Below are 16,670 nucleotides of genomic sequence, written 5' to 3'. Positions count from 1 at the left end.
GATCCAACCTCAGTTTTCTCCTATCACTGCATTTGAACTCTGTAACTATTTTACAGGTAATATCCCTGAGCAGTTTCATTCCTGTACTGCAGCTGAGTTCAGAAGGACAACTGTATCTTTGATGCATCTGGGTGGTTTATAACATAATCCAAAGCATACTTTATAGAGATATTTAATGTCTGATCACTGCCCTTCTTTATGAGGCTTTCAAAAAGCTCGCTGGTCTTTGTAGTTTAATTTGTGCTTGAAATGCAATACTTGACTGAGGGACCTTACAGATGTTATACATTTGAGTTGGAAGTTTACATACACTTAGGTTGGAGTCATTAAAACTCATTTTTCAACCACTCCACAAATATCTTGTTAACAAACTATAGTTTTGGCAAGTCGGTTATGACATCTACTTTGTGCTTGACACAAGTCATTTTTCAAACAATTGTTTACAGACAGATTATTTCACTTATAATTCACTGTATCACAATTCCAGTGGGTCAGAAGTTTACATACACTAAGTTGACTGTGCCTTTTAAACAGCTTGGAAAATTCCAGAAAATGATGTCATGGCTTTAGAAGCTTCTGATAGGCTAATTGATCATTTGAGTCAATTGGAGGTGTACCTGTTTATGTATTTCAAGGCCTACCTTCAAACTCAGTGCCTCTTTGCTTGACATCATGGGAAAATCAAAAGAAATCAGCCAAGACCTAAGAAAAAAAATTGTAGACCTCCACAAGTCTGGTTCATCCATGGGAGCAATTTCCAAACGCCTGAAGGTACCACGTTCATCTGTACAAACAATAGTACGCAAGTATAAACACCGTGGGACCACGCAGCCGTCATACCGCTCAGAAAGGAGACGCATTCTGTCTCCTAGAGATGAAGGTACTTTGGTGCGAAAAGTGCAAATCAATCCCAGAACAGCAGCAAAGGACCTTGTGAAGATGCTGGAGGAAACAGGTACAAAATGATCTATATCCACAGTAAAACGAGTCCTATATTGACATACCCTGAAAGGCCTCTCAGCAAGGAAGAAGGCACTGCTCAAAAACCGCCATAAAAAAAAAAGCCAGACTAAGGTTTTCAACTGCACATGGGGACAAAGATCGTACTTTCTGGAGAAATGTCCTATGGTCTGATGGCCATAATGACCATCGTTATGTTTTGAGAAAAAAGGGGGAGGCTTGTAAGCCAAAGAACACCATCCCAACCGTGAAGCACGGGGGTGACAGCATCATGTTGTGGGGGTGTTTTGCTGCAGGAGGGCCTGGTGCACTTCACAAAATATATGGCATCATGAGGAAGGAAAATTACGTGGATATATTGAAGCAACATCTCCAGACATCAGTCAGGAAGTTAAAGCTTGGTCGCAAATGGGTCTTCCAAATGGACAATGACCCCAAGCATACTTCCAAAGTTGTGGCAAAATTGCTTAAGGACACAAAACAAAGTCAAAGTATTGGAGTGTCCATCGCAAAGCCTTAGAAATTTTCCCATAGAAAATATGTGGGCAGAACCTGACTCAGTTGCACCAGCTCTGTCAGGAGGAATGGGCCAATATCCACACAACTTATTGTGGGACGCTTGTGGAAGGCTACCCTAAACGTTTGACCCAAGTTAAACAATTTAAAGGCAATGCTACCAAATACTAATTGAGTGTATGTCAACTTCTGACCCACTGGGAATGTGATGAAAGAAATAAAAGCTGAAATAAATAATACTCTCAACTATTCTTCTGACATTTCACATTCTTAAAATAAAGTGGCTATCCTAACTGACCGAAGACAGAGAATTTTTACTCTGATTAAATGTCAGGAATTGTGAAAAACTGAGTTTAAATGTATTTGGCTAAGGTGTATGTAAACTTCCGAATTCAACTGTATATTGCTAATTTCCCTCACAATCTGAACTGTCATTTATGTACAGTTGTATCATGCATTTGGCAATTGTTAACATCTACATCAGATATTACACTATTCTTCTACCATTACTCATCCATGTTCCATTTCTTGACCATATGTAGCACGTAAACTGAAGAAGATTGGACAGCTAAAGAGCCCGGAGGAGGATCTGCCTACCCAAGGCCCCACTGATGCCATCCAGTGTGTCTCTCCCCAGTCCGGCCTGACCTTCCATTCCCAGCTGGTGTTCCTCAACATCTTGGAGTCCATCGAGCCAGAGGTGGTTAATGCGGGACATGACCATTGCCAGCCGGACTCGGCTGCAGTGCTGCTCACCAGCCTCAACGAACTTGGGGAGCGCCAACTGGTCAAAGTGGTCAAGTGGGCCAAAGGCATGCCAGGTACTGGAATAGAAGAATCATACAAAACATATTTCCATGTGGTCCTTGAAGATGTCATAATTTAATTTATAACAAGTTTGCAATGGCATTGCAGCAATTTGCAGGTAGTGAAGGCATTAAGAATTCATCAGAGACATGTTTTAATAATAATCCATTTCCATGTGGTTTTTCATTTTCTTCTCAGGTTTTCGGAATCTGCATGTGGATGACCAGATGACAGTAATCCAGCATTCATGGATGGGGGTGATGGTGTTCGGCTTGGGATGGAGGTCCTACAAAAATGTCAATGCCAGAATGCTCTACTTCGCCCCAGACCTTGTTTTCAATGAGTATGTGCAGCTATGTGATACTGAATTCAATTATTTCTGTGATATTATCTTATTACCCCCAGGGCCACAACTCAGTGTTGTCCCATTATGTTCGTGGAGATTTCCTCTAGTGGCTTCTGTCTGTCATAAGTACGGCAGATGCCAATTTTGTTCCCTCTATGTCTGTCTTGCTCCTTGTCCCTGTCGCTCTCATTTTCTCTCGCTCTTTCTCTCTCTCTACTTGCCTCTCGCTCTCTCTGTCTCTCTCTCACCGATATGTCTAGAATTCCATGTGCACACGGGCTTACAAGCCTGGCTTTCAGTAACATTTATATTTAATTTCCTTATTTGGTGTTCTTTAGTCACATGATAAGTCCTGAGGAAGATTCCATTTTTTCAGCATTACATCACCTATGGTGCAGGTTTTAAGAGAAGTAGTGATATTTAGTTCAAATCTGAATATTAGGGAGTACGTAAGTATCATAAGTGACTAAGGTAGTTCAATGGTATAAAGTGTCATTACTAGGGTTGCATAATTCTGGGAACTTTCAATAAATTCTCTAGTTTTCCCAAAATCAAGGTTGTAGGATTCCCAGAATTAGGAGGGAATAAGCAGGAAATCGGGAACCCTCCTCCAACCAGGATTTCTGGAAAACCAGGGCATTTATTGAAAGTTCCCGGGATTTTGCCACAATAGCTGAGGTGCAGTACAGAACATTGTGGAGATATTATTACCCTGCCATGAGGTAAATTAAATATTTTATTATTGCTAATATACTGTAAATATTACAACTAAAGCACCCTTATTATCATTAGCTAGGTTTCCATCCTATTGGTGACAGATTTTCATTCAAATATTCTAAAATCCACATAAAATCAATATGCGCATTTTCCCAGCAGAGATGTGTTTCCATCAGATTGACTTGTTGCAGATAAAAGTCTGTGCGTGATGACGTAGTGCACATAAAAATGCGTTTTGCGGTTAAATCCCATGTACCAAATAAAAAATACCAACACATTTTCAACTCTATTCATGGTTTTCTCACAAAAATGTTTGTATTATATAGCGTGTGCCCATTATGTTATTGGCACGTGCACTCTAATCAATATCTTACATGAGATTATTATGGACAAAATATTTGTCAAATGGCAGCCAAGCGTTGATGGTCATGACTCCCAAGTTTACTTTGATATGATGTTATTATATCAATATTTGCGCATTAAAGCATTTCCACCGACATTTATCGCATAATTAATTTTACCGACACAAAAAGATCCCACCTTGTCTAGCGTATTGAGTTTTGTTGACATTTGGAAAGTTTACCAAAGAATGTTCTGTTTCCATCAGGCCTGTCATGATATTTTTTATCCAATATGTACTTTACTCACAATAAAAGGTTGGATAGAAACCTGGTTAGTGATCCATGTAGCATATATTATATATTAATTATATTAGAGTCTATTCCTGTGAACTATGTCTGTAAATTATTTGTACATTAGATGTACAATGTCATCATAGAAAATCATGTAATCAGGTCACATTTTCAGTTTGTTTGAAAATAATCCTGGGCAGCATTCAGTACCAATCACTGTGATCCTGTATTATCAGACCACACTCAACCCAGCAGGCAAAACTAGTTGAAATGACATCATTACAAACAGATTTCATCCAGCTTTGCCCGCTGGGCAGTAGGTCAAAGGTGACATATGAGCATATAACTATGGACATAAAGAGGGAGGATTACAATTGTAATCATTGCAACAGTTTCACATAAAGGTCTCACTCTCTTACCCTCTCATCTATTTGCCCCCTCTATATCTCTCACAACAACACGCTCACAGATTATCCCTCTCTTAATATATTCCCGATAAACTCCCCAACCCCACTCTGATTTTTCATTGGCTCATTCTCTTTATACTGTATCTCACCCTGACCCTCACTGCCCCACTCCCTCCTCTCTTCCAATAATGGTGCCGGATGGGATGGTTTTACGGGCTCCTAACTAACTGTGCTATTTTTTTCTTTTTTTTTCTCACATTGTTAATAATTCATTTTGTACATGATGTTGCTGCTACCGTCTCTTATGACCGAAAAGAGTTTCTGGACATCAGAACAGTGATTACTCACCTCGATCTGGACGAAGATTTTTCTTTATTCAGTCCGAACGCAAAGGATATACTGCTTTGTCGTGCCTTGTAAGAATTTGCAGACGAGTAGTTAAACCACCTCTACCCTACGTATTATTTGCCAACGTGCAATCATTGGAAAACAAACTGGATTATCTACGATTAAGACTATCCTACCAACGGGACATTAAAAACTGTAATATCTTATGTTTCACCGAGACGCGGCTGAACGATGACACGGAAAATATAGAGCTGGCTGGCTGCTCCTTGCATCGTCAGTACAGAGCAGCTATGTCTGGTAAGACAAGTGGTGAGGGTGTGTGTCTATTTGTCAATAACTACTGGTGCGTGATGTCTAGTATTAAAGAAGTCTCGAGGTATTGCTCGCCTGAGGTAGAATACCTCATGATAAGCTGTAGACCACACTATCTACCGAGAGAGTTCTTATCTATGTTATTCGTAGCCGTCTATTTACCACCACAAACCGATGCTGGCACTAAGACCGCATTCAATGAGCTGTATTAAGATCATAAGCAAACCAGAAAATGCTCATCCAGAAACAACGCTCCTAGTGGCCGGGGACTTTAATGCAGGCAAACTTAAATCTGTTTTACATAATTTCTGCCAGCATGTCACATGTGCAACCATAAGAAGAAAAAAAAACTCTAGACCACCTTTACTCCACACATGGAGATGCATACAAAGCTCTCCCCGCCCTCCATTTGGCAAATCTGACCATAAGTCTATTCTACTGATTCCTGCTTACAAGCTAAAACTAAAGCAGGAAGTATCAGTGACTCGCTCAATTTAGAAGTGGTTAGATGACCCGGAAGTGGTTAGATGACACGGATGCTACGCTACAGGACTATAGCTGCCGTTTCAAGGAGCGGGACACTAATCCAGATGCTTATATGGCATCCCGCTATGCCCTCAGACAAACCATCAAACAGGCAAAGCGTCAACACAGGACTAATATTTAATCCTACTACACTGGCTCTGATGCTCATCGGATGTGGCAGGGCTTAAAAAACAATTACAGACTACAAAGGGAAACCCAGCTGCGAGCTGCCCAGTGACGCAAGCCTACCAGACGAGCTAAATGCCTTTTATGCTAGCTTCGAGGCAAGCAACACTGAAGCATGCATGAGAGCACCAGCTGTTCCGGACGACTGTGTGATCATGCTCTCCGTAGCCGATGTGAGAAAGACCTTTAAACAGGTCAACATTCACAAAGCAGCGAGGCTAGACGGATTACCAGGATGTGTACTCAAAGCAGGCGCGGACCAACTGGCAAGTGTCTTCACTGACATTTTCAACCTCTCCCTGACCGAGTCTATAATACCTACATGTTTCAAACAGAACAACATAGTCCCTGTGACCAAGAAAGCGAAGGTAACCTGCTTAAATGATTACCGCCCCGTAGCACTCACGTTGGTAGCCACAAAGTGCTTTGAAAGGCTGGTCATGGCTCACATCAACACCATCATGCCCTTTCCCACCTGGACAAAAGGAACACCTATGTGAGAATGCTGTTCATCGACTACAGCTCAGCGTTCAACACCATAGTGCCCACAAAGCTCATCACTAAGCTAAGGACCCTGGGACTAAACACCTCCCACTGCAACTGGATCCTGGATTTCCTGACGGGCCACCCCCAGGTGGTAAGGGTAGGCAACAACACATTTGCCACGCTGATCCTCAACACTGGGGCCCCTCAGGGGTGCATGCTTAGTCTCCTCCTGTACTCCCTGTTCACCCATGACTGCGTGGCCAAGCATGACTCCAACACCATCATTAAGTTTTCTGACGACACAACAGTGTTAGGCCTGATCACTGACAACGATGAGACAGCCTATAGGGAGGAGGTCAGAAACCTGGCAGTGTGGTGCCAGGACAACAACCTCTCCCTCAAGACAAAGGGCAAGACAAAGGATCTGATCATGGACTATAGGAAAAGGAGGGCCACACACACCCCCATTAACATCAAAGGGACTGAAGTGGTGCGGATCGAGAGTTTCAAGTTCCTTAGTGTCTACATCACCAACAAACTATCATTGTCCAAACACACCAAGACAGTTGTGAACAGGGAACGACAACACCTTTCCCCCCTCAGGAGACTGAAAAGATTTGGTATGGCTCCCCAGATCCACAAAAGGTTCTACAGCTGCACCATCGAGAGCATCCTGACCGGTTGCAACAACGCCTGGTATGGCAACTGCTCGGCATCTGACCGTAAGGCGCTACAGAGGGTAGTGCATATGGTCCAGTACATCACTTGGGCCAAGCTTCCTGACATCCAGGACCTATATACTAGGCGGTGTCAGAGGAAGGCCCAACAAATTGTCAAAGACTCCAGTCACCCAAGTCATAGACTGTTCTCTCTGCTTCCGCATGGTAAGCAGTACCAGAGTGCCAAGTCTAGGACGAAAAGGCTCCTTAACAGCTTCTACCCCCAAGCCATTAGACTGCTGAACAATTAATCAAATGGCCAGCCGGACTATTTACATTGACACCCCCCCGTTTATTGTCTTTGCATAGTCACTTTACAAATTACCGCGACTAACCTGTACACCCGCACATACCGGTACCCTCTGTATATAGCCTCGTTATGTAATTTTCTTGTGTTACTTTTAGATTTTAATTTTTTTTTTTTAACTTTAGTTTATTTAGTAAATCTTTTCATAACTATTTCTTGAACTGCATTGTTGGTTAAGGGCTTGTAAGTAAGCATTTCACGGTACACCTGTTGTTTTCGGCACATGTGACAAATACAATTTGATTTGATATGATTCTCTCTCGTCCCCAGCCATCGGATGCACATCTCCAGCATGTTCGAGCACTGTATACGGATGAGACACCTCTCCCAGCAGTTTGTCCTGCTGCAAGTTACTCAGGAAGAGTTCCTCTGCATGAAGGCCCTGCTCCTCTTCAGCATCAGTGAGTGTTGCTGCCCAGCCCAATGTTGACAGGTCCATGAAAATAATGTAGAGAGCCTCACATGGTGTATTTCCTTTTTTCATGAAATTGATTTGCAAGCGATGTCCTAGTCTAAGCCATTTTCATAATACTGTCGAAATGATCCAGTACAATCAGAGAAAGCTTTGATTTATAAAACCAAACAGTGTATTATCAATAGTTGAGCAACAGAAATGCAATATTGTGGACAAAACAACAATAACATTGCTTGTCTCCTTCGCAGTTCCAGTTGATGGTCTTAAGAGTCAGAAGTACTTTGATGAATTGCGGCTGACCTACATCAATGAACTTGATCGTGTCATTAACTATGGAAGGAAGTCCAACTGCTCTCAGAGGTTCTATCAGCTCACCCGCCTCATGGATTCCCTCCAACCGGTGAGAGACAATGTGCATCCTCAATAACTTTATTTGACATATTCTGTTATCTTAGAATGTATCAAGCTAAGAGCCTTAATGACAATCTTAAATTACAGTACCAAGATTTAATTACATATTTTATCTAAGTGATAAAAGTCTAACTTTGTCATGTTTAACTAAACAAAAACTGAGAATGTGACAGAATTGTAATGGAGTGGGTAACAGGTGTGCTATCTCACCTTATTCGCTGAGTGCTCTGCCATATACGACAATGACTTCAAATGAAATCCCAAGTTCAAGAACATTGGGAAACGACGGCATTCCTCTTTTTTGAGACGTCACCTCATTTCACGTTTTGGGCAGTTATGCCTTCATCAGAGCATCAAAAGATGTGCCGAAGCCATCGTTCTTTACGCAAGTGCCTAAGTGATAATTGCAAATGCCCGTACCTGTGTGAGGGCAGTGCATAGTGGTATTCAAAACATTAGTCAACAAACAATTGTTACAACATATATAGAAATACATATACAAATATACAGCACAAATACACAGATCAGCACAATAAACTCAACAAATAGCATTTAGGTATTCATGATGATGTAGGAAATTTGAGATATTTTCTTGCAATTAATTACTTCCTAGTGCACAATAATAGATGCTTTGGGGTATAAAAAATGAACGTCTGGATAGAAATATTGCGACTGAATGTAGGAGAATATACATGAGCATACAAATGACAGCTTGGCCATAGTCTACAAGAATAATCTGAATGAGAACTCATTGTTTAGACTAGGGTTTCCCAAACTTGTTCAATCACAATCTTTCTATCCAGATGTTTATTTTCCATACCCCAATGCATCTATTTTTGTAAGCTTTATTGTGCATTAGGAAGTAACTAATTGCGCCAACATATCTCAAATTTCCTACGTCATCATGAATACCTAAATGCTATTTGTCGAGTTTATTGTGCTGATCTGTGTATTTGTATATGTATTTGTATATATAGTAACAATTGCTTGAATACCACTATGTACCACCCTCAAACAGGCAATTGTAATTATCACTTATGCATTTGCATAAAAACGATGGCTTTGGCACATCTCTTGATGCTCTGATGAAGGCGCAACTGCCGAAATACATTAGCCTGCCCGGACAAAATTATAAAGGTGAAATGAGGTGACGTCTTAAACATTTTGGATTGGCGCCGTTTCCAAATGTTAATTTGAAGTGACAGAATTGTAACTGTGTATTGTCTCTGTCCATCTCTCCAACAACCAGATCGTGAGGAAACTCCAGCAGTTTACATTTGATCTGTTTATCCAGGCCCAGTCTCTGCCCACCAAGGTCAGCTTTCCAGAGATGATTGCCGAGATAATCTCAGTGCATGTGCCAAAGATCCTGGCAGGCTTGGCCAAACCAATCCTTTTCCACAAGTAGCAAGTAGCAGGATTTGCCATCATCCTGAGAATATCTGATCCGATCCAAGTTGACTCTATAACCCTACAGAGCCAAGGCTCTTGGCTCTGTAGGTTTTCCCTGCCATTGTTTTCTCTCTCTCAGATCCTTTTCTTTTTTATCGAATAGCTCAACGTACCATTTTTAAATCATTACATCATTACGGTAGTTTTGCTGCTTATCAGACATAATTGAGATCATTTTCTCAAATAGGCAGCAAGGTTTTAGCATTTATCTCAAGAGTTGCAAGGTGTCACCTTGTTGACGGCCCTATCTGTCCTGTATTTCAAGAACAAATATCACACAAGACCAGTGGGGTTACATCAAATGTAAGAAACAGAAGAATACCATTCATTGACTGAATGAAAATAAAACTAATAAAACTAAATAATAAAACTAACAAATGCAGAAGTTGTTAAACATATCTATGCATATCTTTACTTTTGGAACTTTCATGAGATTGTGCTATGTTCATTTAAAAAACAACTACCAAAGGGAATGTGGAATTAGTCGTTTACAGCATACTCACATACATACACAATAGTCTATCTGTATTTACTAGCTAAATTGCATATATATATATATATATATATATATATATATATATATATATATATATATATATATACAATGCATACATCACTACTGTACAGTACTTACAACTTTCTTGCTTGTTATTTAGTCAGTGAACAAACAATATATTCCAATGGTACCGTCATAATTTCATCTGATTATGGGAAATGTTGTAATAATTCACCCAAAAGTGACTTACTAATTATAGACACACAGAGTGAGACAATTGCAAATAATAACTTTTCAGATATATTTAGTGGCAGTGGATCTTTAAAAGTTTACTATAAAGATATAGTATGAAACCTGCTACAACTTGGCTGCACATTTAGTCTCTTCATGTAGTTTCAGGTGGCCTAATTATTTTGTCAAACGGAGCATACCCATAATCTCTCAATGCTGAAAATGCTCTTATAAGGTTTAACATGGCCTGAATATTTGCATTATTTAGTTCAACATCAGGATGTATGGAGGTTCATGCTCCATGTGTTTGTAGATGTTAGAATGCTTCAATCTTTATTGAAAACAATGCATGCCAGGTGTACATTTTGCAAGTTCAGTGCAGCTATGATAGTTATTGTGTTCAGAGTAATCTCCAATCTGCCATTCTACCTGTAAAAGCAGGTTGACATTTCATTAGTTTAGATTGAGTCAAGTCAAATATTACCGCTTTTTTCACATGATTTCTTATTAAGACATCGGCTTTTCTTGATGATTCATTCTGGTTTTGCAGTTAAGTGCCAAACAGGGACATTTTCTTCTCTGCACTAGCAAAACATTCTGACATAACACCATTATTATACCAAAACAAGTCTTTTTATACAATAATCTGTACTTTTGCTTGTTTCAGAAAGTAGTGAAAAACAACAAAAAACAATCAAGAAAAGCTCTGTTATAAGATCCATAACATGCAAACAATGTTTAAACTAGGCGAGTGTGGTCTTTTTGTTCAGATACCTCAACAAAAATGGCAACAGGTGCTAAACTATGGGATTCAATGATAGCACGGGATAGTCCCTGACTTTGCTTTTATATGCCAAATGTATCTTAAATTACTACATCAAATCAAACCGTTTCATATTTTAGACTAGGTGAAATGCATTATCATATTTAGAATGTCATTTAAATGCCTTTTAAAATGCTGAAATCTTCATGCAAATATCTGGAAAACAGCAAACTCCAGAAAGATCACATGTTCATGGCCTCGACATCTGATTGAACAAATGGTGGTTCAACATTGGCTGAACCAGTAATGTTAAATGGAGTTTGCTGGGAAGCATCTTGACGCTCTAAATACTGTAGGCTCTGGAAAGAATGGGTTGTCAGAATACACTTTACGTTTGACAGCCACAAGCACTATGCAATTACTTGCAGGTGTTTACCCATTTATAACAACACCATAGCTGCTTAATTAGAATATATGACTCCAGACTGAAACCTAGGCCAAGTTGAAAGTGCTTTATAGAAGAAAAGTGACTGTTAATATTTGTCCCTAAATAGACCACATCAAACCTACAACAGGTAGCACTTACTGTAATCAATTAGTGTTACAATACACATGCTTCTCAGATTTTAAGCAGTGATTGATTGCACCTATCTTTGCCTGACACCATAAAAATGTCCAGGGATGAATCAAAAGATAATTTGACAGCAGTAGTTTTTGTTGTTGTTTTATCACCATAAATGGCAATAACATGCATCCTTCACAACAATTGCACTCATTCTCAGACACATGCATGTGACGCATGCAAAAATGGAAGCATTAGAACTTCAGTCTACCTTGGGCATGCAGAAAACCAGTCAATTATAGTGCTGTTATATATTTCTTCAATAGCTTGTGCATAAAAATCAAAATCAACTGTATACATTGTGACTTAAATCCTTTAACGCATATTACCATTAGTCAATTGAGACCATAATCAAATGCATTTGTACAAATGTAAGTTCAAGTTGTTGTTGTTCTTGTGTTGTGAGGAACTTTACTTGTTGACCACCATAATTCTCATAAATGTACTGCAATAATATGGATCTCAATTCAATGAAACCACATTGCAATATTCAAGCAGCAGCACAAATCTAAACATACCTTTTCCGTTATAAACAAAATGGCAAAATGGTTTTGGTAGAAACAGCAGGTAGTGCTTTCAGTTTTCAGACACGTGTGCATGACAGCAGTTGTGTAAACAAGGATACTGCATCAATATTGCTATGGCAGATTTAATTGAATACGGGCCTAGGTTACAATTGCCCATCTGAAAACATCTGATCTTTTCTCGTCGTAGAGACATTGGCTATGCCTACATAAAAGCAATAAAACAATTAATTTGAATATTGATAAGAAAATGTTTTAATGCATCAGATGACAATTTGTAAAAGCCATGGGCACATACTTGACATTGGTATTGTCGTATTCCTTTGTTAATCATCTTGATAATAAAATATACTCGTTACAGGGTTTTCCTCAAAAGAACACCAAATCAGACACCTTAAATCAGAAAAAAATATTTCTATGAGTAGTAATTCAATATTAAAGCCATAGATTTGCCTTAACAAGCATAGAGATTTTGTACCATATATTATTTTAGATTCAGCGTAAATTATTCAATTGTCTGTAAAGTAAAATGATCAGCAGTTGTGTCTACCATAATGAGGCCACATTACTTAGCTTGAATTCTGAGGTAAATGACGAGGTAAATTAGTTGGTAAAATCGTTTCTGATTTAAGGAAATTATCACAAAGATTAAGCTATTTATCTCTTTATACACCCAGTAGTCATGCTATGACTGCTTTGTTTATCATATAAAACATTTTTCACATGCTTTTTAGATTGACTTGGAGAACAGGATTGCACTGCCAAGCAATAAACAATTTGCCATAATAAACTTTACTTTAAATGTACCATGGTAGACCAACATTGAATCATAATGACAAAATCTATTTAAAAAAAATCCAGTTCCTAGAATTGATGTTTTCATACTGTTGTTATTAGTGGTAATGCTGGTATGTAAATGTTATATATGAGTAAATTACATCACAAGTATATTAAAATGTCAAAATGGACACAGCTGTATGTATTTATAAACCATATTAGCCTGGATTTGTGTAAATGGTACAATGACTTTGTGTACATGTAACTGATTAAAAAAAAGATTGGGAAATCAATTGTTAATGCTTTTTAACTACCTTCTGTAGTATTGACGATGTACTCTATGTGTTTTGTGAGATTTTTTTTAAAACTGCAAACTTGCATAACTTTTTAAAGATATTTGAGGCAATCCTGACCATCAAAATGGTGTTACCTAATATTTGAAAGTTTGTAGTATTTCTACAATTTATCATGTGAAGTGACTACTAGTGAATGTGTCATTATTTAAGAATGCCCCCCCCCACCCATAATCTGTAAATTGATTGTTCACTTTCAGCTATTGATATGAATTGTGTCAGATAAGTCTTAGTGTAAATCGGGTTTAGTTTGTTTGTGTTCCTTTGCATATTATTAAAAACAATCAAAAATGTATTGTGTGTGTGAACTTTATTTACATACTGAAGTTATTTTATGTTAACTTTCCTAATATTTTTCTAAAATCTCTGAAGCCAGAAGCAAATCTTGTGTGCACCAGCTAGTGATCTACTCAGTTTATTTTGGGGGATGAAAATATGAGCTAATGGAAACAGCTGATTCAGACCGTCCCCACTACAGAACCACTATTAAAATTCTGGTTAAAATCCCGCCTCCACTTCAAGCACTAACTTGATTCGTCAAAATAATTAGTGATGCTGCTCTTCACCAGAAGATTTTTGTTCCCCTATCTCAGATTAAGCAAATATCGACAACAGATGTCAACATTTATGTTTATGTTCTGTCATGAGAAATTAGCTATTGACCAGCACCTGCCTGCATCATTTTTTTTTTTACCCGACCTCACCAATAAACACTTCATGTGCAGGCAGTAATTAGCCTAAACATTTCTCAGAAAGACATTTTGGTCATTCTTGCATTTTTTATTTAAATGCATTTGGGAACATCTTCCCATACTAAATCAACTAATATGGCAGCTTAATGATTTCAAATGTTTAACCATTATGATAATATTGTGCTACCAGTAAGAGGCGTAACATCAATGATGGTAACACCAATTACACATTTTTGGTAATTGAGGACTTTTGTAAATTGAGTAACACCATTATCTAGGTTTCAATCCAATTGGTAACAGATTTTCATGTGAAAATTCTAAAATACTCATTAAGAAAATATGCACATTTTTCCACCAAATGGACTTGTTGCAGACATTCGCTGCATTCACGTCCAGCATCACTACTCTGGACGGTTCTGACTTGTGGACAACTGTGGACAACTACAAATACCTAGGTGTCTGGTTAGACTGTAAACGCTCCTTCCAGACTCACATTAAACATCTCCAATCCAAAATTAAATTTAGAATCGGCTTCCTATTTCGCAACAAAGTATCCTTCACTCATGCTGCCAAACATACCCTCGTAAAATGGACCATCCTACCGATCCTCGACTTCGGCGATGTCATTTACAAAATAGCCTCCAACACTCTACTCAACCAATTGGATGCAGTCTATCACTGTGCCTTCCGTTTTGTCACCAAAGCCCCAAATAATACCCACCACTGCGACCTGTATGCTCTCATTGGCTGGCCCTCGCTTCATACTCATCGCCAAACCCACTGGCTCTAGGTCATCTACAAGTCTCTGCTAGGTAAAGCCCCGCCTTATCTCAGCTCACTGTTCACCATAGCAGCACCCACCCTTAGCACGCGCTCCAGCAGGTATATCTCACTGGTCACCCCCAAAGCCAATTCTTCCTTTGGCCACCTCTCTTTCCAGTTCTCTGTTGCCAATGACTGGAACGAACTGCAAAAATCTCTATAGCTGGAGACTCTTACCTCCCTCACTAGCTTTAAGCACCAGCTGTCAGAGCAGCTCACAGATCACTGCACCTGTACATACAGTGGGGCAAAAAGTATTTAGTCAGCCACCAGTTGTGCAAGTTCTCCCACTTAAAAAGATGAGAGAGGCCTGTAATTGTCATCATAGGTACACTTCAACTATGATGGACAAAATGAGAAAAAAAATCCAGAAAATCACATTGTAGGATTTTTTATGAATTTATTTGCAAATTATGGTGGAAAATAAGTATTTGGTCAATAACAAAAGTTTATCTCAATACTTTGTTATATACCCTTTGTTGGCAATGACAGAGGTCAAACGTTTTCTGTAAGTCTTCACAAGGTTTTCACACACTGTTGCTGGTATTTTGGCCCATTCCTCCATGCAGATCTCCTCTAGAGCAGTGATGTTTTGGGGCTGTTGCTGGGCAACACGGACTTTCAACTCCCTCCAAAGATTTTCTATGGGGTTGAGATCTGGAGACTGGCTAGGGCACTCCAGGACCTTGAAATGCTTCTTATGAAGCCACTCCTTCGTTGCCCGGTCGGTGTGTTTGGGATCATTGTCATGCTGAAAAACCCAGCCACGTTTCATCTTCAATACCCTTTCTGATGGAAGGAGGTTTTCACTCAAAATCTCACGATACATGGTCCCATTCATTCTTTCCTTTACACAGAACAGTCGTCCAGGTCCCTTTGCAGACAAACAGCCCCAAAGCATGATGTTTCCATCCCCATGCTTCACAGTAGGTATGGTGTTCTTTGGATGCAACTCAGCATTCTTTGTCCTCCAAACACAACGAGTTGAGTTTTTACAGTTTCATCTGACCATATTACATTCTCCCAATCTTCTTCTGGATCATCCAAATGCTCTCTAGCAAACTTCAGACGGGCCTGGACATGTACTGGCTTAAGCAGGGGTACACGTCTGGCACTGCAGGATTTGAGTCCCTGGCGGCGTAGTTTGTTACTGATGGTAGGCTTTGTTACTTTGGTCCCAGCTCTCTGCAGGTCATTCACTAGGTCCCCCCGTGTGGTTCTGGGATTTTTGCTCACCGTTCTTGTGATCATTTTGACCCCACGGGGTGAGACCTTGCGTGGATCCCCAGATCGAGGGAGATTATCAGTGGTCTTGTATGTCTTCCATTTCCTAATAATTGCTCCCACAGTTGATTTCTTCAAACCAAGCTGCTTACCTATTGTAGATTCAGTCTTCCTGGTGCAGGTCTACAATTTTGTTTCTGGTGTCCTTTGACAGCTCTTTGGTCTTGGCCATAGTGGAGTTTGGAGTGTGACTGTTTGAGGTTGTGGACAGGTGTCTTTTATACTGATAACAAGTTCAAACAGGTGCCATTAATACAGGTAACGAGTGGAGGACAGAGGAGCCTCTTAAAGAAGAAGTTACAGGTCTGTGAGAGCCAGAAATCTTGCTTGTTTGTAGGTGACCAAATACTTATTTTCCACCATAATTTGCAAATAAATTCATTAAAAATCCTACAATGTGATTTTCTGGATTTTTTTTCTCATTTTGTCTGTTATAGTTGAAGTGTACCTATGATGAAAATTACAGGCCTCTCTCATCTTTTTTAGTGGGAGAACTTGCACAATTGGTGGCTGAATAAATACTTTTTTGCCCCACTGTAGCTCATCTGTAAATAGCCCAT

General features: G+C 39.4%; 1 protein-coding gene across 2 annotated transcripts in view; it reads left to right on the top strand.

Annotated features, from left to right (window-relative positions):
* Positions 1–13,605, top strand: part of LOC112250247 (androgen receptor-like) — a 46,384-nt gene extending 32,779 nt beyond the window's left edge. For both annotated transcript variants that reach the window (XM_024420225.2, XM_024420226.2), the window contains 5 exons: positions 2,019–2,297; positions 2,482–2,626; positions 7,539–7,669; positions 7,932–8,083; positions 9,344–13,605. In XM_024420225.2, the coding sequence (XP_024275993.1) occupies positions 2,019–2,297; positions 2,482–2,626; positions 7,539–7,669; positions 7,932–8,083; positions 9,344–9,502 (866 nt within the window). In that variant the 3' untranslated portion in view covers positions 9,503–13,605. The remainder of the gene's footprint in view (positions 1–2,018; positions 2,298–2,481; positions 2,627–7,538; positions 7,670–7,931; positions 8,084–9,343) is intronic.
* The last annotated feature ends 3,065 nt before the right edge of the window (positions 13,606–16,670 follow it).

Source organism: Oncorhynchus tshawytscha, linkage group LG30, assembly GCF_018296145.1.
Source record: "Oncorhynchus tshawytscha isolate Ot180627B linkage group LG30, Otsh_v2.0, whole genome shotgun sequence".
Taxonomy (NCBI): Eukaryota; Metazoa; Chordata; class Actinopteri; order Salmoniformes; family Salmonidae; genus Oncorhynchus; species Oncorhynchus tshawytscha.
The sequence above is the reverse complement of the archived record's forward strand: the minus strand, read 5'-3'. Positions and strand labels throughout refer to the sequence as shown.